This window comes from Uloborus diversus, chromosome 2 (genome assembly GCF_026930045.1).
Source record: "Uloborus diversus isolate 005 chromosome 2, Udiv.v.3.1, whole genome shotgun sequence".
NCBI lineage: Eukaryota > Metazoa > Arthropoda > Arachnida > Araneae > Uloboridae > Uloborus > Uloborus diversus.
In genome coordinates, this window is record NC_072732.1 from 61,478,089 (window position 1) to 61,502,885 (window position 24,797).

Genomic DNA, 24,797 nt, shown 5'->3' on the forward strand with positions numbered 1-24,797 from the left:
CAATAAAACCAATAAGAAATTTCAATTTGTAACAAGAGAAGAATTTTTCCAAAAGTCATCAGGAAGAAATTTTGACTTCTTTCTTGAATAATATTTGTATAAGATGGTTCACCACCCGCTTTGGGCTTTAGGTACTGAGTATGGTGGCAACATTTCTTTGGTTGCAGTTTTATTAGTCATACATTTTCTATGGTATGGACACCATGGTCGGCCAATCTTTATCCTTGTGCCATTTGGTCATATGGATTTCTTAATGGTGTTGTGTATCTGCGACGTGTTTCTGATATCTAAACTTTGAAAACTCGAATAACGTTCCGGATAGGATAAAAAAATCCCCCCTCCCCCCTGAATGTGTGGGAAATATTTGGCATTGTATGGCAGAACCTGGAAAATCTAAAAATTAGTCATATTGAACTCATTTGTTAGTAAAAATCATATTTTGTGAATAAAAATGACGCGTATTTTGTCAGTTAACATTTACGCTCGTATTAACCAATGCGAGTTGAGGAAGAGTAAATGCCGAATAGGTGAACCCAGGGATAACTCAAACCACGAGGTTACTCACAGTTGTTATTATCCAAAAGCAAGGCACCCAGACCACTGATTTTTTTTCTCCCTAGGTGTAAAAGCCGCTCTGATTGGTGGATTTTGGTCATGTGGTGTTGTTTATAAGAGAGGCAAAGCCGATGGTCGGCAGTGCAGCCTTGTTGCCATTTTGAAGCACCTTGTTAGGCTGATTTTCGAACGAAAATGTTTTTTTTCTTCTATTTATCACTAAAAGATGAATTCCGCTTCCACAAAAACAAATTATATACCATACGAAGCTAAAATACTGGCTTTACTGGTTGACAATTACAAAGAAATCAGTGCAAGGAAACAAATGCACTTGCTATCAGTAACAGTGGCATAACTAGGATTCTGTTTCACGACGAACCCTAACCTTACTTTAAAAAGATGATCGCTTTACTATTTTTTATTAAATATCTTGGAAAATTCCATGAAAATTATAACTTAAAGGATTTTGTTTTGAAACTAATTTTGTTGGAAAGATTTTACAAATTCTTTCCCATTATACTTATTCACTAACTTTAGATGAGCCTACTGCAGTATTTTTTTTTCATTTGTTTCCTTTAAAATATTGTCAGTTTTGTCGTTATTAATGGAATTTAAACATTCTTGTCATTTCGTCACAGCAGCCAAACCTCAATTATTCTAATCCAATGCATGAATCACAGGTTAACAGTTTCTTATTGTTTATTTTGTATCTTAAAAGTGCTCATCACTTAATAGAATTAATTTATACAGAATTGAGAATTCACATAAATTTCAGTTTGTACTAAGAAGTCCGAAAGCTTAGTTGACAAAAATGTCATTCCACTCACAAAACAAACAATCAAGGCCGTATCCAGAAATTGTTTTCGGAAGGGGCTCATATTTGCACATTGCACGAAAACACACACACACATAAAAATATTAACATATAAGATGTTTTTTGTCTTGATTTTTAATGATTCCACTGTTAGACTGTTATTATTTTTATTTCTTATTATTTTTTTTATTCACCTTGGAATGGTAAGGATAACAGGAGAGTATCCCTTTAAATGGGATGTAGAACATCCATAATTTCAGGGGGGTTGGGGGTTTCTCTCCCTGGGGAAATTGTTCGAAAAATAGTTTTAAAAATCCGTATTTTGAGACCTTATACAGGGATAATTGAGACCACAAAAATGTGAAGAAAAGTAGGTGAACAAAGTCTTGAAAAAGTCATGCATTCAAGGGTGCCCATATAAAAGGGCAAGGTTGGCTCAAGCCCCCCCCCCCTTAGAAATTAGAACTTCCTTGTTTTTAATTACTTTGTTCTTTGCAAAAATGTAAAAACATTTTTTCTAGTCATTAATGAATAATATATTAAAAGTGTTAAATTTTAATGACTCTAATCTGTTCTGAAACAGGTTTCCATGGGGGAAAATATCCTGCTAAAGTATAGGGAAAATATCTGAGCCCCCCCCCCCCTTACAATTTTGCTTATGGGCGCCCATGTATGCATTGTTTTGCAAATCAAGATCAATCAAACTAAGAATTGCTTGCTTGACAAATCGTTGACATTAATCGACTGAGAGGAAAAATGACAGAGGAGAAAAGAGAAGCACATTGTCATTTGCTCATATCAGCTTTTAGTGTAGTTTGTTTTTGATCACTTCTTCAACACCCCCCCCCCCTATCATCAAATACCCTACAGTATAAAAATTGTACAAAATGGTTCAAAAGAAATGGTGTAGAGATTCAGAAAATAAGAATGAAAAAGTAATATTCTGACCATTTGGACGATTCATACTTTATTTTCTTAATAAGAGTCAAAATTGTGAACATTTCAAAGAATTTCAAAAACTTAAATAATTTTCAAAGACTCTAGAACAGTTGAAATTATTTATAGCACTTTATTTGCACTTTTCAGAAGTTGATTACACAGTCTTACAAAATGATTATAACTTTGTAAGACACATCCATTTTAAGTTAAAAATAAATGCAACGAAATATTTTTCAAAACAAACAATTTTGTTTTTTCAATCACAAGTAGTGCAGAAAATAAAATAGGGTAGAGTAAGTGTTATTTTTTTTCTCATGCTTAAGTTATTAACAGTATACAATAGAAGTAAGATAAAAACAAGCAAAAACAAAAGAACTTCCAATTTCGATATTAAATAACTGGCAAGACATGAAACATATCAGTCACAAAAATTTATCTCAAAAAATATGCTACAAAAACGTGAAAATCATGATTTTTGCATTTTTTACTCAGGATGTATCCAGAAGCTGAATTTGGCACATCTTGGTAAGCAGATACTAGACTAATCGGAAACTAGGGGCCCAGCCCTTGGGGAGTCCCCGGCTCGAAATCGGTGCAGTGTAAGTTTTGTAAGAGTTTTAGGGGGAGGAGGGCAGGGTCGTGCATAAGGGGGGGGGGGACTTGTTGTCCCGGATCTGAGCCTGAATTGGGCCAAATATTTTTAGAAGTAGGGTTGAAAATAGGTGTAAACAATATGGATTGGGGCCCGAAAAGTCATTTGTGACAGGCCCCAATATTTTCTGTGCACGCCCCTGGAGGAGGGCAAGTCTACCAAACTGACAAGGGGCCCAGAACCAGTGGCGCAGGCAGGATTTTATTTCGGAGGGGGTCCAATCAATAGCGTAGCCTGGAAGTTATTTTCGGTGAGGGGGGGGTGAGGAAATTTGATAAATTGATATGCAGATCTTCTTCAAAATAAGCAAAGTTATAGATGAAAATTTTATTTGTTTTTTTCTGACAAGTAATAATTTTGAATGCAATTGAATTTAAAACAGGCAGCAAAATTTAATGCAAAATAGATTCCCCACTTCCCCAGCAAACCCACTCCAGGATAAAATTCTAAGAAATTTGAGGGGAACTATGCGCCGGGAACTTTGGGCGCCAAGCATTTTGGGCGCCGGGAACTTTGGGCGCGGAAAACTTAGGAGAAGTGCCTTTTGTTAAAGTCTCAACAGGTATATTCTCAGAATTTGCATCTACTTTAATGATACAATTGAAACCAATGTTTTGGAGACTGCAGAGAGGAATATTTTCACACACTAGAGAAAAATTGAGAATCATTGCAAAAATAATCAACTCCTTACAGCGCTCCCTCATTTCGTCCCACCTTCCCCCTGTTCATTTTACTTTATTAATTTTCCCTTCACGTTTTTTTTTTTTTTTTTTTTTTTTTGTATGTTATACATTGTGCAAGAAAAATATATATGCATATTTTTCTTGTTCCTTTTTTTTTGTACTAACACAATGCATTTTTTCTGCTATCATATATTTTTACTTAGTCATTTTGGAGGGGGTCCGGACCCCCCTGGACCCCCCTTGGCTATGCCACTGCCCAGGACAGCCCTGAACTGAATTGGGAAAGCGAGCAGGAAGTCCTAATTAAGGGTCTTAATTTCAAGTATGCTTTGCAGCTAATGAGAACTAGAATTTTTTGGACATTCTGAGTCTACTACATACTTTTTCATCAGGACATACCATTCACTTTCAATGGATCCCTTCATACGTTGGAGTTGAGGGTAATGAAAGGGCTGACTTTTTGGCTAGATCTGCTGCTGCGGAGGGTGTGAGCCCTTGTGGAGATCTTACTTTCAGTGAGATCTCCACAATTTCAAAAATGGAGCTCAATCGCCAATTTAAAACACCTCCCAGACACGCCTGGTATTTTGCAAAATGTCCTGGTGAGTCCTTTAGACTCAAGGGTAGACTCCTCCAGACAACATATTCGAGATTCCTGAGTGGCCACACAAAAGCTCTTAGATTCTGTGGGAATATCAAGACTTTTCCGGAGTGTCACTGGTGCTCTGCTGGAGAGGTTTCACCTGAGCACATTCTATCTTGTTTGGGTTTTACGAAGGACGAGGTCCTTAGTGACCCATTGCTGTTCTTGGATTTTTTGCAGATATTTGGATTCATGGGGGTTGTTTAGCATTGCTAAACATGCCCGAGATAAGTCAAAAAAAAAAAAAAGAATTGCTTTTTCTGTATTTATTCAAATTTTCACTCATTTACAAGTTACAAAATTAAGAATAAAAAAACTTTGTTACTTTCCTTTTCTGACAGTAGAAGTAACAAAAAAAAAAACTTTCTTCTGTTTTACGATACAAAACATTTCTGGTTTTAAGGGGGGCTCGGGCCTGTTGCCCCCCCCCCCATCTGGATGCGGACCTGCAAACAATAGAGTGAAAATTGAAAAAAAAATACTATGTCTTTCTCTTTTTGTTTTAGCAATTTAGTTATAAAAAAGGAAATGGAAGAAGAAAAAATATCAGTTTTGATGAAAATTATTTTACTTAGCAATGAGTTACCGCCCCTAAGTCTCAGGGGCAAGGCCCAGAACTACATACAATATACCAGATAGCCCAGTTATCACGTCCTGAGACTGCAGTTTTGTTTTTATTAGAACTCCTCAGTCAGTAATAGTGAATAACCAAGCTGGAGGCTGATGTCATCTCATTGAAGCTGAGAGTGCCAAAAAACTGGTATATAAAGTGAGATAAATTTATTTTATCTACCAGTTTGTTGGTGCTCTCAATGTCTCTCAAATTTCAATGTAGTTTGAAATAGTAATCTTTTAGTCAAGTATATTGTAATATTGAGATTATTTAGTAAAACCCTACGGGATAAAAGTTAACTATACACAGATTACTGCAAAATTTATTCTCTTCTGTTTAGTTATGGTGGTGGATCTAACTTCTGGGGTGGCACAAAAGAAGATGATGTAAGCATGCCTTTTTCTATGAAAATGATTTATGTTTAAATTAATTATGTTATTTTTATTGGAAGTATGCTTAAAACATTGTTATTGTATTATTTCTGCTTTCCTTTTTAACTGCATGTGCTTCAAAAATGTCAACAATTAACTTTTTATTGCAATCTTTTATTTGTAAATAATTTTAATTATGAATAATGAGATTTTCAACTGTAATCTAGTGTAATATTTCTAAAAATCTTATCTTTGTTCTATTGTCCAAATTTGCAGGTTTTTTATGCACCTGCATTTGATGATAAAATATTGGAAGTTGTAGCAGTCTTTGGCACTGTTCAAATTGCTGCATCTCGAGTAATAAACTTGCAACATCACAGAATAGCTCAGGTGAGTTAAATTATTCTGTACATTCCCCAACGCAGAATACTTGATGATGTTCTGCAACATAAAATCATTTGACCAAAATTGTTCTGCAAGTACTGCTAGCATTGTATACACAAGCAACAAACATGACCTTTTTCACAAATCGAGAGCCCTAAATCAAAATCGTTTTATACAGGAGGCTTTTTCTTTTTCAGTTTTTAAAACTTTACTGTAGCTAATATGCATCTCTGTGGAACCTAAACGGATTTCAGACCCCGAAGAGTTCCTATTTTTCCTACTTTTTAGAGCTCTCTCCTTATTTTCCTACTTTTTTCCTTTTTTTTCCTACTTTTTCTTTCTTTAGTATAGCACTTCTAATTGTGCACTGATTCTTATTTTTACAATGCCGCACTGATAATTTTCTGCATGTTTCAATTTTGAAAAGCAAAAGAAGCAAGCATATCCTGAGCTTTTCATTGACTGACTACATTAATTTCTGGAAGGAACGCCGCGGCGTTTGCGTGTTTAAAAGTTAAATTTTCATAAGTGACTTTTTTGCCTTTGCGGTTTACATGATCGACTTTTCTTTTTATTGCCCCAACTTCAGTCCTACTGTTTTAACGAAACTAAAAAAAATAGATACTGGCACATTCTGATGCAATTATATATTATTTGCTCGTCAATAAGAAGCTTTAAAATTAAAGTAAATGGTATGTTCAAGAAGTGCAGGAAAAGCCAAATTTCGCATTCCCCAATTTTTTGTATGATTACAAGTGAGAGGAATGTATTTAAAAAGAAAGGCAATGTAAAACCTTAAAAGGAAGATAAGGAAGCGAAAAATGAAAAACTTGTACACTGTACATATTTTATTGATGTTAGTCTTTACTAATAATAAAGCAGAAAGTCTCTCTGTCCGGAGGATGTCTGTAGGATGTCTCTCTGGATGTCTGTAGGATGTCTGTGACGCGCATAGCGCCTAAACCGTTCGGCCGATTTTCATGAAATTTGGCACAAAGTTAGTATGTAGCATGGGGGTGTGCACCTCGAAGCGATTTTTCGAAAATTCGATGTGGTTCTTTTTCTATTCCAATTTTAAGAAAAAAAACTATCATAAATTACGAAATTATCGTAACGTGGAACCGTAACATGGGCACAAGCCAATTGGCGAGATACGAAATTATAACGTGGAACTGTAACGTCGGTACAAGCCAATTGGCGAGAAAATCCACCATACATTATTCTTTATCTTCTTTACTAATAATAAAGCAGAAAGTCTCTCTGTCCGGAGGATGTCTGGATGTCTGTAGGATGTCTGGATGTCTGTGACGCGCATAGCGCCTAAACCGTTCGGACGATTTTCATGAATCTTCTTTATCTTTACTAATAATAAAGCAGAAAGTCTCTCTGTCCGGAGGATGTCTGGATGTCTGGATGTCTGTAGGATGTCTGTAGGATGTCCGTAGGATGTCTGTGACGCGCATAGCGCCTGGACCGTTCGGCCGATTTTCATGAAATTTGGCACATAGTATGTAGCATGGGGGTGTGCACCTCGAAGCGATTTTTCGAAAATTCGATGTGGTTCTTTTTTTATTCCAATTTTAAGAAAAAAAAACTATCATAAATTACGAAATTATCGTAACGTGGAACCGTAACATGGGCACAAGCCAATTGGCGAGATACGAAATGATCATAACGTGGAACTGTAACGTCGGTACAAGCCAATTGGCGAGAAAATTCACCATACATTATTTGTAAATATACAAGCGAACCAAAAGACCTTTAATTTTTGTATTACGGGCGAAGCCGTGCGGGTGCCACTAGTACAAAATAAAAGGATCATTCCATGTCAAGTGATCCAAAATTTCGGAAAATTTTTCCCTCACCCTTTTGCATTTCTCTGAAATTTGGCTCATCGATTGTACCCTTCAAGGTTATCAAAAGCCCAAATTTTTACATTTTTATCTTTATTATTTTTTTATTTATGACACTTTGATTTTTCGAAAAACCCTCTTTTTTTCATGGATACTTGAACATAAAATTGACGATAACTCAGCACCAAAGATAGATAGAAAGATTTGGTAAAAAGCATTTTAAAGTACATTAGTTACTGTTTAATGGAATATGCAACATTACTAATTTAAAAAAAAATTTAATTTAAAAAAAATGAAATTTAAATTTTAAATTTAAATTTCTCAGAAAAGGTATAATGAATTTTTTTAAAAAAATTCTCAAAAATTTGTGTGTATTTTATCTTTATTTGTGCAAAGTTTCAAGTTGGGATCTCAATGGGATCATATTTTTATGAATTTTTTAATAAAATTTGACTTATGAAATAATTACATTTTTCAGATTCTAACTAGTTAAATATGGGGTTTTCTTACTGGGGATGGTCCAGTAAATGATAATTGATCATGACTATGCTTGAAATGAGCTGGCATGAATTTGCAGATTGGCAAGCCCCCCCCCTTCCCCCACCACTTTTAATCTTTTTTTTTCAAAACGTTTCAAAATGTATAAAATAAATAAATACCCCCCCCCCAAAAAAAAAAAAAACATATTAAAAGTTGGTAAATATTCTTCTTTAAAGCAAGAAAAAGCCCCCCCCCCCTTGCACCATACTTTTTTCAAAATATAAAAATTAAATGAATAAAATAAAACAAAATGATTAGAAAATATATTAAAAGCTGGTAAATGTTCTTTTTTAAAGCAGAATGAAGTACACCCCCTCCCACCCACACATACGATTAACACTATACTAAAAAGCAGTTATAGATCAAACAAATTTTGCTAGTTTGAGCATAACCTTCCATGTTGTTAAGTTTCATTCCAGGTTGCCCCCCCCCCCCTTCCCCCTACCATACCACTTTCCAAAAGAAAAAAAAGCTGCAAATGAGTGGTTCTATTTGTCTGTTAAAGTTTTTTCTGACTTTTAGTTCTTATGACTCCCCCCCCCCCCCCCTCCATATATAAGCCTTAGTCATTACTGATGTTAAGCAGCGTGCGTCACAGTTTAATATAATTATTACTCTTACGTGCCAGCTTTTTTTTTTTTTTTGAACACAGTTTTGAAAAAAAAAAGATAAAAAGTGGTTGTGTGGCAGGGGGGGGGGGGGGCTTACCAATCTACAAATTCATGTCAGCTCATTTCAAGCATAGTCATGATCAATTACTACTTACTAGACCATCCCCAGTAAGAGAACCCCATATTTAACCAGTTAGAATCTGAAAAATGTCATTATTTCACAAGTCAAATTTTATTTAAAAATGCATAAAAATATGATCCCATTGAGATCCCAACTTGTAACTTTGCACAAATAAAATATAAAATACACACAAATTTTTGAGAATTTTTTTAAAAAAATTCATTATACCTTTTCTGAAAAACTTAAATTTAAAATTTAAATTTCATTTTTTAAAAATTATTTTTTTTCTGAAATTTGTCATGTTGCATATCCTATTAAACAGCAACTAATGTACTTTAAAATGCTTTTTACCAAATCTTTCTATCTATATTTGGTGATGAGATATCGTCAATTTTATGTTCAAGCATCCATGAAAAAAAGAGGGTTTTTCAAAAAATTTAAATGTTATAACTAAAAAAATAATAGAGATAAAAATCTAAAAATTGGAACTTTTGATTACCTCAAAGTGTACAATTGATGAGCCAAATTTCGAAGAAATACAAAAAGGTGAGGGAAAAAACTTGACATGGAATGACCCAAAAGCGACAGATAACAGAAAGTCGCAAAAACGGACCACTTCAAAAATAATCGTGGAAATTAACTTTTTTCGTACATAAATATGATTATTGTTCATTCTAAATCGTAAATATGATTAAAAAATTTATAAAATTTCATTTTCTTTCCTTGCAAAGAGTGTATTTGCAAAAAAAAAAAAAAAAAGAAAGAAAGAAAGCGGCAAAACCTGAATGGGCCAAACGTTCCCGATTTTTTGGAGAAAAATCGGAAATCAATTTAAATGCGAGATTCCGTTTTTATTTCTTCACATTTTTAAAAGTTGGGGGATAGAGCCACAAGCAAATATGTATTTTTTTTCTTTGTAATGGGTATTTTCTACTCTGATATATCATCAATATCGAGGAGTTGCTCATCATTTTTATGTGCTGTGTTTATGGCAATGTGGCATTTCTGAACATTTAAAAATTTTTTGACTGACTCTTATTCTTTTCGGGGTGAGCAATTATACCGATGTGGCGTATCTACTGTAAGTTATTGTACTTAGTACGCCTGATCAAAGGTAGGGGGAGAAAGAGATATATGCAGGCATTTGATGCCAGGTGCTCCCCCCCTCACTCTCAAATTCGTGAACAATTTCCGAATGAATATTTTTGTTGTATGGTGAGGATTGAGAGAAACTACATGCTTTCCCTTTTATGCACAGAGAAACACTGATCTTTGTCTTTGATAAAAATGTTATGTTTACCATGCATGGATGTTTCCTTTTTTTTCGTGACAAAAATTGCTTTGCTTCTGTATCATAGTTTACGACAACAGGAGCTGAAAGTGCTAGTATTTTCAAATGATAAATGGATGTTCGAAGGAATGTTTTCGTTTTTGACAAAACAAATCTTTTAAAAAATGGTTTCATTGCTCCAAAATAGTTTTATTATTATTATTATTATTGTTTTTATTTATTTTCTTTTTTTTGCAATCGCTATATTGCATTTTATTCTTTCACACTTAAAAATTTTATTACTGTATTGTTGAAAGATGTTTCTTTGTTTGGATTTTATTTTCATATTTTTGTAATTAATATAAATACAAATAAATACAAATACAAATACAAATGTGACGACCAGCAACAGGCACTGGGCCCAGCTAGGCTGGTCCTAGTCAATTAATTAGTCCCCAATGAAGATCAATGGCCCTCTTAAAGCTATCCACTCCCTTGCTCATTACCACCTCTTCCGGTAAGCTATTCCAAGTGCCCACGACCCTGCTAAAGTAGTAGTTTTTCCTGATTTCCAAGTTAGCCTGAGATTTAAATAGCTTAAAACAATGACCCCTTGTCCTGCTTTCCCCGCAAAAATTTAATCCATTTACATCTTTCATTTTGATAAATTTAAATAACTGAATCATGTCCCCTCTGACTCTCCTTTGCTCCAGGCTATACATGTTAAGCCTATTAAGTCTGGTATCATAATCTAAATCTGAGAGTCCCCTTACTAATTTAGTTACCCTTCTTTGAACCCTTTCCAATACAAAAATATCTTTCTTCAGATAAGGCGACCAAAACTGAACAGCATACTCCAAATGAGGTCTTACTAAACTCCTATATAAAGGCAGAAGAACTTTCTTAGATTTGTTTGAAATAGATCTATTGATGAACCCAAGCATTTTGTTGGCTTTGTTACTAGCAATACTGCACTGTTGACTAAACTTGAAGTCCTGATTTATAAAGACACCCAGATCCATAACATTTTCTGCCTGATTTATGACTGAACCCTGTAAACGATATCTCATACGCTTATTTCCATGACCTAAGTGTAGCACTTGACATTTCCGTACATTAACTGCCATACCCCATTTATCTGCCCACTTAGTAATATGATCTAAATCCTCTTGCAGCTGTTTTACTTGTTCTTCATTTTCGACAATCCCCATAACTTTTACATCGTCAGCAAAACAATTCATGCTTCCAGAAATATTATCATTGATGTCATTCATAAATATAATAAACAAAAGAGGCCCTAAAACTGATCCCTGAGGAACCCCACTTAAAACATCACTCCAATTAGAATGATTTCCTCTCACAACTACTCTTTGCTTCCTACCAGTAAGCCAATTTCTAACCCAAAGTAAAGTTTTTCCTCCTATTCCAATGTCAGCTAACTTGCTGAGAAGAGCAACATGCGGTACCTTGTCAAAAGCTTTTTGAAAATCAATATAAACAACATCCACAAATCTTTGTTTTCACCAGTTTATTTTTCATACTAATGATTGTCAGTCGTCTTGACGTGTGTAGTCTTATCTCTTCCTATTTTTTCCTACTTTTTTAAGTGATTTTTTTCCTACTTTTTAAATTTTTGATTCCTTATTTCCTACTTCTTCCCCTCAAAAAACCACTTCGGGGTCTGGGATTGAGATTCTCCAAAAATACTTTATATGCTTTCTAAAATGTATAGAAAGAACAAAGATACAAAATTTTATAAAAATTCGAACCTAGGTGTCAAACCACGTTTTTTCGGTTAATTTTACATGGCATGAAGGAGCAATTAAAATAATGTTAATAAAGAAATAAATTACTAAAATAATAAATAAAATGAGTCAAGTTCGGGTAGTAAATAATAAAACGCTTCAAAACTTTTTAAATCATTAAAATATTTTCAGGATGCAAAAGGATTGAAATCTCAAACAAGACACGCAATTTTCGGCGATGTACGTGTTTCAATGTTGGCATGTTTGCAAACCATACATTAATGGAGGGAATTGCAGTGGCTGAAGATTGATTGAGAAAAATAAGGAAAAGGGGAACCAAAAACGCTAGAAAAAGCAGAATCTATTCAGATTTCAAATATGAAATCTCTGCAGAAACTGCCGATTTTCTGCACATATCTTCCAACTCAAGATAGAACTTTGCACAAATTCTGCAGATTTCTGGGGTCTCAGTACTTTTTAACCTCAAAAAAACCCATGTTTTGAAGAAAAAAAATATATGCTATTATCCTTACTTTTCTAAACAGTTCGGTATCAAACTTTTAATAATCGTCAAAATACTTCCAAAGTTATTACTAAAATAGTAGGGACTCTTTACATTGGGGACCATTCAAGAGTGCCCACAAGGGGGGGGGGGAGATTTTTAATTTGTTTTTTATTTTGAATTTATTTGTTGATGAATTTTTAGTTTTAATTATTTATTTTGTTTTATCGAAACAACAAAAATAATAATTTAAATTTTTGAAAAAATAAAATTTTTTTAAATAATATATACTAATAGTATAAAGCTGTAGATTTTGTTTGTTTGGATGCACTAAGCTCAGAAACTGCTTATTGAAAAATTTGTTTTGTGTTGAGGAGTGTCCATTCAATGAGGAAGGCTATGATAGACTATATAACAACACGCTATGACGAATGGAAATTGAGCAGCAATAAAAAATGTATTGAAAATGGGGAAAATTTATACTATCATACAAAATGCTTGGAACGCAAAATATTCGTCGCCACGGTGGCTCGACACGAAAGTGTGGGCTTCGCGATCCAGTGGACAGTTTCGAGTCAGCCATGAGGCAAATCTCGAGGGTACTTTTCAGAGAAAATCCTAAAAGATGCTAAAAATGATATGAATTTTCAACAGTGTCAATAACAAAAACAGTGATATTTAACAACTTTCAAGTATGATACAGAAAATATTAATACAGAATTTTTAAAAAATAATATTTTTCATGAAATTTTTTTCAGTTTTTTTGTTTTTTTGCGAAAGATTCAATGACTGGATCAGCATCGCGATCTAAAAACCTAACCATCTTTACGCCATGCAACTTTCGAAGAGCGATGCTTGTTGCACAGAGACCGTCAGCACACGTGAAGATGTTTGATTTTCCGAACTTACTAGTTTAGTTTTCATGCTGTTTTTTTTTCTTTTTTTTTCATTTTTTTTTCCTTTTCTTTTCTTTTTTTTTATGTGTGCTTTTGAGATTATAAATTAAACAATCTGAAAATTGTAGTTTTTGTACCCGCTTTCAGAATGTCGTAGTTTAAAGCTGTAATTCGTAGAAACTACGATTTTATTGTAGTAGTCTGCAGCTCTGCATATATGTGTACATATATATATATATATATATATATATATATATATATATATATATATATATATATATATATATATATATATTAGGGTGGTCCTTATTTTTGAAGTTGCAGGTATTTTACGCGACGCCCCCTCAATTTGTTCCATTATACAAATAAATGATCCTTGCAAAATTTTAAGTCAATCCATGAATATTAACACGTGCCCCTAGGGCCCCCTTCTTTGAGTTTCGAAGGAAAAATTGCAGATTTTCCCATTTTTATGTAAAAATACTCTAACGTTTTATATTTAAAGTAATTTTGAACCTCAATAGGTGTTGCTACTTTCCAACCGACCATTCTCTCGCTTTCATTCTGTAAAATTTAACATGTTACAGAGGGTACATGTACACCAATGGCCTTGGGTCAAGCATTCCGCTCTTCTGAGCTTGTTCCAACCAAACGGCAGGAGAACGTTTCTTCCCACCAAGATCAACACAAAGGACTCTATAGGCCATTAATGAATGATCTTTGACAAAAACAAATTGCCTCCTCCAGGCTTTGGGGGTGTTGATTTACAAAATTCCCTGTGTATGTAATTGGTGTGGCAAATAAAGTCACAAGGTTTCAATGCTATAACTATAAGTAATTGCAATTAATTTTTTAATTCGCTGTTCTTTAGTTATAAACATACCTAAACGCTTATGCAATTTTTAAAATATAAATTTTAAAAACCCTTGATTACTCCTAACAGAAAAATATACTGTATTTTCCATGGCTAAAATATAAATTGAAAAAAGAAATATCCAGATCGGAACAATGTAGAAATCTATACTTTAAATTAATTTTCTTCTATTTCAGTACATAATCCTTTATTATCATCAAATTCTTGCGATTCACAAGATTTAGAAACCGAAATGGGTATCTATCCTAACCTGTTGATATTTTGTTTTCTACAGCAGGTCTAACCACAATGCAAAAAAGCTTGACAACTATTGATATTTGCTCGCTTTTCATTACTCTTAGATGAATGATACATTAGAGATAAAGATGCTGTTCATTTATTAACAGCCTATGTAGATGCAGTAAATTTAAATCCAAATGACCTTCATATTAATCGCACATTCCTTAAGAGAGCAAGAGAAAATCTTATAGAGGTAAAATTAAATTTCATGAATTTAAATTTAGATTTTGTAGTTATTCACTGGGATACAAAGCTACATCCAGATGTAACTGGAAAAAGAACGCCGACAGGATTACCGTGATAGCTTCAGGTCCTAATATTGAACAGCTACTCGGAATTCCTTAGATATTTCTTCAGTTGTATATGATATCTTAGATGGTAGTTCTTTATTAGCTGTAGTGTTTGATACAACGACTTGCAATACCAACCGCATAAATTGCGCATGCAATTTTTTAGAGCAAAAACTGAACGGTGATATATTACATTTGGATTGCCATCATCATGCACTTGAAATCGTACTGCAGAGTGTCCTTAAAGAAGTTCTTGCCTTTCTTAGTTCTAGATCAGATATTCAATTATTTAAGCTCTTCAAAATTTTGTGGAAAGATCTCCATCATTCTGAACTTATAACATTTCAATCAAGTACACATACTACCTAAATTCTAAAAGACGAAGTTGATGACATATTATTATTCGTAAAAAGTGGAATTGAGAAAGATTACAAAGAATTCTCATAACTAGTGATAATATTTCCTGGGGAATTTCTTCCTACAGGGGTATGTTTTCGGCAACCTGGAGCTTATCCCTGAGCCACATGGGTGGCAAAAGGAATTTTTGTTTGAAAATTTTTATGTTTAGGAAACATTTTAAATTGACCTTACATGAAAAGAAATCCCTTCGATGCTGTTACACAAAGCTGTTTTTCAATTAAATGCTGTATGAAGATATGGTTTTTCGTAGCAACCCAATCAAGGCTCCTTAGAATAATATGTCTGAAAAACTATTAGCGTACAAAATGACGACAAACATGCAGCAGAAGCAGTGATTGGAAAATTCATAAATAACTTATGGTATTTAGGGGATAAAGTAGTAGCTTTGTCGGTATTGGATGAAGGAATTAACTTTGAAGATAGGAAAAGACTAGTTCAAAAATGCTTGTGATAAGGAAGACGTGTCTGATGACTGTTTAACAAATTTCAGATAACAGTAGATGATTTGGAATACTTTCTTAGTAAAGATCTTCCTTTTTATAGAATCAATTACGAATCAATAAAACTGTTTGATAAGTTACAAATGCTAAAAGATTTATTCCTCTTTGATCCTGATTCACGGCAAAATGAAGGAAGCTATTTAAAGGGAAGAAAGATTGTTAAAATACTGAAAATTGTGAATGATGCAACTGAAAGAGGAGCACAATATTAATCGAAGAATTTCACAACTAATTTATCAAATATGAGTAACAAAAACAATTTTTTTTACAGACCGTCCAAAAACTATCGGAAAAAATGCACACTATCGAGATACATTGAGAAAAACGTACGATTAAGGAAAGTTTCTAAAGCATTATTTCATTCTTATTCAACGTAAAACCTTTATATGATATAAAGTAATTAAAAAGATTAATTTTAGTGCTACCTCACTGTAAAAATATATTGCAAACCTAGGAGAAACTATGTACTGGGTCTGAAGTAAAAACTCGAAGATTTGAGGGAAAATTATCAAAAGTGTTAAAGTTCAAAGGCCTAGGGGCACATATTATTATTGACCGATCGAGTTCAAATTTTGCATACGTTACTTTTTATTATAGTATCACAAAACTAGGGGGCGTCACTTGTTGAATTCCGAAAAAAAAAATTCCATATAAATAAGGACCACCCTAATATATATATTATATATATATACACGTATCATTGACTTATTTTTTTCATTAATTAACTAATAATATAAAGCTGAAGTGTTTGTTTGTTTGAACGAGCTAATCTCAGGAACTACTGGTTTAAATTGAAAAATTCTTTTTGTGTTGAATAGTTCATTTATTGAGGAAGGCTATAGTTTTTTTTTTTTTTTTTTTAAATCAGATAGACAGAAATATTTGCAATTGCAAATAAAATGTTTAATTAATTGTTTAGTTCTATGAATTCCTAATAGATGGCGGGGTAAGTTAACTCTTCGAGAGGGCGCTGGCCGACAGTGTTAGTAGCTGCGAGGAACCATGCCCATGTTACTCTGTTCAGATTTTTGAATGCTTTTTTTTCCAATGTTCAGAGAGAGAGGTACATAATTTGATTTTGTAGGATTTTTCTATTGGGCTTTTGTTTTCCTTTTTCTTCAACGTTTGTTTTTGTTCTTATAGTTGAAGATAGTTACTTATATAAGTAAATAATTTGATTTGTCGCATTATTCAATAGTGATTGTTCTTTATAACGTTTTTATTAAAGCATTGTTTATTTGGCGAAACACTTTAAATTGCAGAAAAAAAACTGCTTTACTCGCTAAAGAGCAGAGTTACGATAGCGTGGTTGCTTGGCACGTTAAGAGATGAACTATGAAGTTGGAGGATTGTTTTGAGTTTTTAAGCTACTGTTAATATTTTTATGTGCTTTGGCGAATAGTTTTAAATTTTAAAGAGACTTTAATACCTCTTTTGAAAAGGTTTGTATGCATTTTATTTGAAGGAAAATGACATTTTCACATCAGAAGAGGGGCGGGGGACATGAATTTTTTTGTTCAATAGACTACCTTTAACTTCTTAGCACGGGCATCGCCATGCGGGTACTGCTAGTAATAAATAACTTTAAAAAATGAATAAAATAAAAAAAGGTCTAAACATAAAAAAGAAAAGAGTGCTAAAGGAATAAGAAGATATTTGGGGGCGAATCTGTGCCATGGAATTTAGGGGGGGGGTACCCCTGGGACCATTGTGAGTTCTATCAGACTCGTGTTTCTCAAAATGTAAAATTTTTGCGTGCTTGCATCATATTTAAACAAATTATTGTTTTATTGCTCTGAACGTTTGTGTACATATTTTGTGGGGTCCATTCTAGTACTTATACTTCAATTTAAGTAAAACTAGTAGAAAAATATTCTTTTAAGGACAGGTTTTACATCACAATTATGATTTTTATAAAAATTTTAATATTAACTGCTATAAAAAATAGTTATTACTTTATGAGCTGAAAAAAATATGTATACTGAGAGACTTGGCTGTAATTTAAACCAATTTTGGAAAACATACGCCTATTATTAATGTTAAAATCATGCGCCGAGCAAAGTATTAACTTTTCGCGATTTGGAGGAAAATCATATTACTTTTTGCATCATAGTCTTAATAATAATTTTGAATGATATGTGTACTAGTAGACAAAAAAATCAACTTTCCAAAACAGGTCCTTAATTAGATAAGAATTTTTGAAAACAGTGCTGTTTTCGCATTCTCGGCAACGCTGGAAAAGTACTGAGACCCCTTTTAATTTCAAAGTAAATCTAAAGTTTCTGCAGATGACTTATTGAATTAACATCTTTCGTGAACTTTCCGCCGAATTATCGTAATTTCCGAAAATTTTAGATTTTCTTCTAATTTAAAGAAATCTGCAGTATTTGCAAAATTTTATCTTGAGTTGGGAGATATTTGCAGAAAATCTGCAGTTTCTGCAGAAATTTCACAAAAATCTATAGAATTTCTGCAGAAAATTTGTCTGAGTTTCCTCTCGCATTTGAACAGAATTGTTCTGTAGCTCAGGCATCTGTTCTGCGATGTATGTCGCAAATTTAGTTTCATTCTGTTTTGGGGTGTACATATAACAAAAATTCATCATCAAAATCTCAAAATATTGTGCCCTCATATTTGTGATATCAGATTATAAAAATCTATGATGCTTTTAGTATACTGTTTATTGGTTGAAGGGATATACAATTTTGGTTTATGGTTGTGTCTCGAATAGAGTTTAAGGTGGAAGTAACATCATGAATCTAGAATGATTTGAAAATTGGAGTCATTTTGTTTTATATTATTTAACTTAACATTTGACTTGTATAAATATTCTGACATGAAGTAATAGTGTTGAAGCAGCACTAAAAAGAATATTTGCTATACTATCATATGAGCCACATTATAGCTTTCACCCCCCTCCCCCACCCCCACTTGTGTATGCGTGTGTGTGTGTTTATGTTTTGCTATAATTTTATTTAATCTAGCTTTTGAGGCTTGATTTAAATTTTGTACAATGTTTGATCATTTTTCTGTGCTGAGTGTTGATATGATTCCACTGAAGAAGGTGTCATTAACAACTCAAACAAAATGCATCCATTCAAATATGTAACATATTTTCTTTTTAAAAATCTTTTTTGCTGACTGATTTTAATTCTTTCTATTGTTATTATTATTTAATTATTTATTTACAACAAAAAAATACAAATACAAATACAAAAGTGACAACCAGCAACAGGCTCTGAGCCCAGCTAGACTGGTCCTAGTCAATTTACAATCCCCAGTGAAGATCAATGGCCCTCTTAAAACTATCTACTCCCTTGCTCATTACCACCTCTTTCGGTAAGCTGTTTCAAGGTTCCACTACCCTGCTAAAATAATAATTTTTCCTAATATCCAAGTTAGCCTGAGATTTAAATAGCTTAAAACAATGACCCCTTGTCCTGTTTCCAGTGCTAAACTTTAGCCCCGTAACATCTTTCATTTTAATAAATTTAAACAACTGAACCTTGTCCCCTCAGTCTCTTCTTTGCTCAAGACTGTACATTTTTAGCATTCTAAGCCTGGAATCGTAGTCTAAATGAGAAAGTCCATTTATTAGCCTTGTAGCCCGCCTTTGAACCCTTTCCAATACATTAATATCTTTCTTAAAATAAGGAGACCAAAGCTGAACCGCTTACTTCAAATGAGGACTTACCAAACTTCTATGTAAGGGCAGAAGAACTTCTTTAGATTTGTTTGAAATCGATCTATTGATAAACCCAAGCTTGGCTTTGTTACTAGCTATGCTGCACTGTTGACTAAACTTTTAATTCATAAATAATGATTTTTCTGATGCAAAGTGATAATTTTGCTATGTAACATTGTCAAAAGAACATATAAACAAATTTATGACATAAAAACCTCAGCACTAAAATGTGCCCGAAAGTTGGCCTTAAATTTCGAAACTTAAGGATTTTGACTATAGTGAAATAAGAATAAAAAATTAAAAGCTGAGTTATAGTGAACTTTTCTTCTTCTGAATAAAATTAAAAATGTATACTTCAATGCTTATACTTTTTTTAAAATTATTTTTTTTAAAGTAGAGTATTTAAATTTGAAGTAATTTAATTTCTTTTTAAAAGTGAGATTGTTTTTGATTTTGCACAGCTTATGAAACTGGTGGAAAACACGTTTTTGGAGCGAAAAAATTCCACTCGACATAACATGCTTAAATGATGAGGCATAAATTTAAGAATATTTGACAATTTTACATGCCCAGAAATTCTACTCTTTATTCCATTCGTATTTATAACTGCTTATTAATGAAATACGACATTTTCCCTGTATATTTACACGTATGCCATATCATACTAATCAGGGTCATCTATCAGTCAATATCATGATATATATCATGATATTTATTTTGAAAATATCATGATATTATGATATTTATTTTTTCAACTATGTTATTCTCAATATAAAATTATATTTATCATAGTAATGTTATTCATTTATTTTTACATATATTTAAAAAGTTATGTACTATATTTTCATGATGCATTAATAAATCATCAATGTAACAAAGTAACATAATATTCCTTTTTATTTTACATTCATAAAATTATTATTAATATAACAATTTTAATTCATATTAAAAGTGCCTAACTAAATAAAATGTCTTATGATTTTGCAACGACTAATGCATATTTTCTTATTTCTAAATCATATACCCATGTGAAAGAAGCTAACAGAAAAAAAAAATGAGTAAAACAGCTAATGCTAAATTAACTCCATTAAATTTGATAAAAAGTAAAATGAAATATTATTTATTTTACTTGTGAAGGAAACCTTAATTTTAAGTCTACATATTGTGATAATAATATGAAAAAATAAAGAGTGATTTGAGTATTTATTTACTGTTTTGAAGACTTTAGTTTGTGCTATTGAAAACATCGGATATATATCAAAATATCGAATATATCACGAAAATTTCGAAGATATCACGATATTTTTGAACCCTGATACTAACATTTTCTTTATTCCTCTTATTTCTCTTATAGTGCAGGTCAGTAAAAATTATCATTTTGGGTGATGAAGGTGTTCCTGTTCAAGTGGATGGAGAAGCATGGATTCAACCACCTGGTTATATTTGTATTGTACATAAAAATAGAACACAAGTGCTATGTAGAAACAGAGTATGTATTTTTAAAATAATCTCTGAAATATTACTAAACTCAGGGCGAAAAAGCGACTATTGCAACTATTTTGGCGTAAAAGCGACTAAAATGTAAAAAATAAGAGGGGTGTAAAAAAATGGAAATGTAAAAAAAAAAGCTTCAGCTTCAAGTATCATCAGCCGAACTTAACTAATTTTGAACTCACTCTGGGTCTGCTAAATTAGGCGAAAAGCTGCCAAATGGGTTAGCTTGGCCTTATTTTTTGCCGAGAATTAGTAAAATGGGTCTTTTTAAATGTTTTCTCCTGGCGCCATCAGGCACCCGATTTCTTGCCAATAAGAAGAACAATAATAACCTCAGAATAATGATAATAACTTTGTGATGGGGAATATAACAATAGCTACAGCTACAATATTCGGACAATGTTATTTAACAAACATAGAGTATTTAGTTTTATCATTATTGTTTTAATTTTATAAAAGCTAACGATTGTTTTATCTGCATAAGTGATAGTAAATTTATTTAGTTTTTTTATTTAGTTTTTTTTTCCTTGTGTGCATGTATGTGTGATTTAAAAGCCTGATGAACCATATAAAATACTACAGTGTGTTATTAACACTTATGCAATATCTTATTTGCTTCACATTTGCAAATACATTTTAACTTTATTAACTATGAAAGGTTTTGGGGCTGACTTGTTAAATCTTTTCAACATATGCTGTATTAATAACCATTACAATTATGTGGATGCTAATCTTAGCCTTGTATTATTTTATAAACTTAGTGCTGCCTCAGAGCAACAGTAAGATATCTTTGTGTTATTCCTGGGATTAGATGTATTAATGTTGCTCTGAGGGGACGATATACTGATGTTGAGTCTTTTTTTTTTCATTATTTTCTTTTTACTGTAAACGTAAATAAACTTTAATGTGTTCATGTAAATTAGAGCTTTTGAGTGCTTTATATGCGTAACTGATTGTGAATTTGGTAACAGTGTTTAGAGATTTTTTTTAATTTAAAAGTCTGTCATACCTTATAAAATAAAAAATAACTAGGGTGTGTTAGCAGACTTTGAAACAGAAAAGTGTTTAACTGCAATTGAGATATCGCACCCTTGCAAGGAATGTGACATAACTCAAAATTTGCAAAAAGTGTAATAGCTACTGACATAAAATTTAAATTAAACCTTCTTTCCTTGCCACAAAACTCACTCAAAGTTAGCTTACATAACTGGTGCATGGTGGCGTATAAATGATAAAAACAATAGGGATACATCATTAAATTTTTATAAACTAGAACAGATACTTTTGAACTCAAAGTATGCATTACTAATTTAAACAACAAAAACTAACCAGTAAACATCAAATTATAATTCTTTTACGTGTTTTGTATTATTGGAGACTCAATCGCTTAAAACTACTAATGCATAAAACCTCGATTTTTCTCCCATGCAATGTTTTTGAGCTGTGTCCTTTCCATGGTGCCATATGGTAGACAGCAGATGGTTCCTTAACAGACTAATGGGTTATCCATCATATCATATAGTGAAAATATGCAAAAAGTTTGCTTTGTTTTATGGATATACAAAATAGTAGGGATGAAAAGTTACTTCATTTAAGACAGAAAAGTGACTAATTAGTACTTGAAAGAACAAAAATTTTATTTTTTTTCTGAACTATTATGATTTAAGACAGTGGTTCCCAACCTTTTTTGGTCCATCGCCCCTTTCGGAAGTTAAATCACTCCTATCGCCCCCCCCCCCCCCCACGTTATTCCCTTAAAAACACAAATTAGATGGCGCTAATTTTAGTGAAGATTAACGTTACTGAGCGCCTAATTTTAGTTTAAAGCTTCAGAAAGTGCATGATAAGCAATAATTAGCTTTAAAACTGAATTTTCTTATTCTTAACCCCTTCTCCTCCCCCCCCCTAAAAAAAGAAAAAAAAGAAAAAGCGTAATTTGAAGTGCTTTAATTAACCAACGTTATTTACATACTTAGCAAAAATAAGAACATTTTTCAGTAACATGCTTTTTTTTTAAATTGAAATCCGAAAAAAATTGAAAATTTTAACTGTTAAGATTTGTTCTTTTTTACTTTTTTAATGGCTGCCTTGTGCTTGATGGAACTCTGTTAAAGCTTTGATGTCTGGCTTTATATTAGTGAGATTTAATCTGAGCTCTGAGGCAGATGTTCAATCTATTTCTTTGCTTCGTGAGAAACTACACTACAGAGCTAAATCCTCTTTCAACTAAATATGTTGAGGGGAATGAGATGAGGAGCTGTTCAACTTTTTTCCAAAGTTGTGGGTAAGTACCCATAAGCTTCACCCAGGCAAGTTCGTAACCGTATTGCTTGAAAGTAATTTTTGATTCACAATCAAATTTCAAATCCATAAACACTGTCTGCAAGAGTTTTCCAGTTCATCCACATCTTCAAAACTAAATGGGTCTAAAATACAGTCAGGAATTTGTAAGTTGATCAAATCTGCAAGCCTTGATTCCATGTTCTTTTTTAACTGATCAAGGTGATCAATAAAAATTAAATTTTTTCTTCAGGAAATTCATCACCCACGATTAAACTTTTTTTTAGAGTCGGAAACAGGATAAATTCTTTACGCCCAATATTTGCTTTGTGGATTTCGAATTTGGCAATGAATGCTGAAATTATGCTTTTGGCCTTGATGAGGTTCATCTTGTTTCCTTGAAGCTTAATGTTGACTTCGTTCATTTTTTCAAAAATATCTGTGAGATACGCAAGTTCCAATTTGCGCTGTTTCGAATTCTCACTTAAAGCAGGATCATGCAAGTCAAGAAACTCAGCTACAGAGTCGAATAATTCAAAGAAACGGCGCAAACAGTTTCCTTTCGAAAGCCATCTCACAGACTTATGTAAAAGCAAGCTTTCAAATTTTTTATCATTTTCATGGAAAAGCTGTCAAAACAGGCAATCATTGAGAAAATTAGCTTTGATCTTGTTAATACCAGTAATGACTAATTGTAAGGTTTCATGTAAAACACCACTCAATTTTTTTGCAGACAAGTGTTGACGATAAATGACACAATGGATGGTAATCACTTCTGGCACTTCTTTTTTAAGGTGTGCAAGAAACCCAATATGACGACCCGCTATGGCAGGGGCACCATCTGCTGCGCAAGCACTTACATTTGTCAATGGAATTTCTTTTTCTTCAAAATAATCCTTCACCACTTTAAAAATCGAAAATTCCCTTTGTATCAGTAATCAAAATTCTGGCGAACAATATTTCCTCAGTTATCTCTTTCAGCTCATTAATAAACCTCACGTAAGATAATAAAATAGCATAGCTCTGTTATCTGTCACAGTTGATTCATCAATCTGTAGTGCAAATTTACTTTGTTTCAAAACATTTATGAGTTTGCACTCAATGTCAGCAGCCATTTCATCTATTCTCCTGGAAACTGTGTTGTTACTCAGGGGGAGAAATTGACTTATCTTTTTACAAATACAAAATACAAAAGTGACTACCAGCAACAGGCTCTGGGCCCAGCTAGACTGGTCCTAGTCAATTTACAATCCCCAGTGAAGATCAATGGCCCTCTTAAAACTGTCTACTCCTTTGCTCATTACCACCTCTTCCGGTAAGCTGTTCCAAGGTTCCACTACCCTGCTAAAATAATAATTTTTCCTAATATCCATGTTAGCCTGAGATTTAAATAGCTTAAAACAATGACCCCTTGTCCTGTTTTCAGTGCTAAACTTTAGCCCCGTAACATCTTTCGTTTTAATAAATTTAAACAGCTGAATCATGTCCCCTCGGTCTCTTCTTTGCTCAAGACTGTACCTTCTAAGCCTGGAATCATAATCTAAGTGGGAAAGACCACTTATTAGCCTTGTAGCCCGCCTTTGAACCCTTTCCAATACATTAATGTCTTTCTTAAGATAAGGAGACCAAAACTGAACAGCATACTCCAAATGGGGTCTTACCAAACTTCTATATAAGGGCAGAAGAACTTCTTTAGATTTATTTGAAATAGATCTATTGATAAACCCTAGCATCTTATTGGCTTTGTTGCTAGCAATGCTGCACTGTTGGCTAAACTTTAAAT

The 24,797-nt window shown here is 32.9% G+C and overlaps 1 protein-coding gene across 1 annotated transcript in view; it reads left to right on the top strand.

Moving 5' to 3' along the window:
• LOC129235185 (diacylglycerol kinase eta-like) overlaps nucleotides 1-24,797 on the top strand; it is a 303,413-nt gene that overhangs the window by 255,953 nt on the left and 22,663 nt on the right. Inside the window, exons 21-23 of the mRNA XM_054868880.1 lie at nucleotides 5,240-5,285; nucleotides 5,547-5,660; nucleotides 20,595-20,729. Coding sequence (XP_054724855.1) covers nucleotides 5,240-5,285; nucleotides 5,547-5,660; nucleotides 20,595-20,729 — 295 coding nt within the window. The remainder of the gene's footprint in view (nucleotides 1-5,239; nucleotides 5,286-5,546; nucleotides 5,661-20,594; nucleotides 20,730-24,797) is intronic.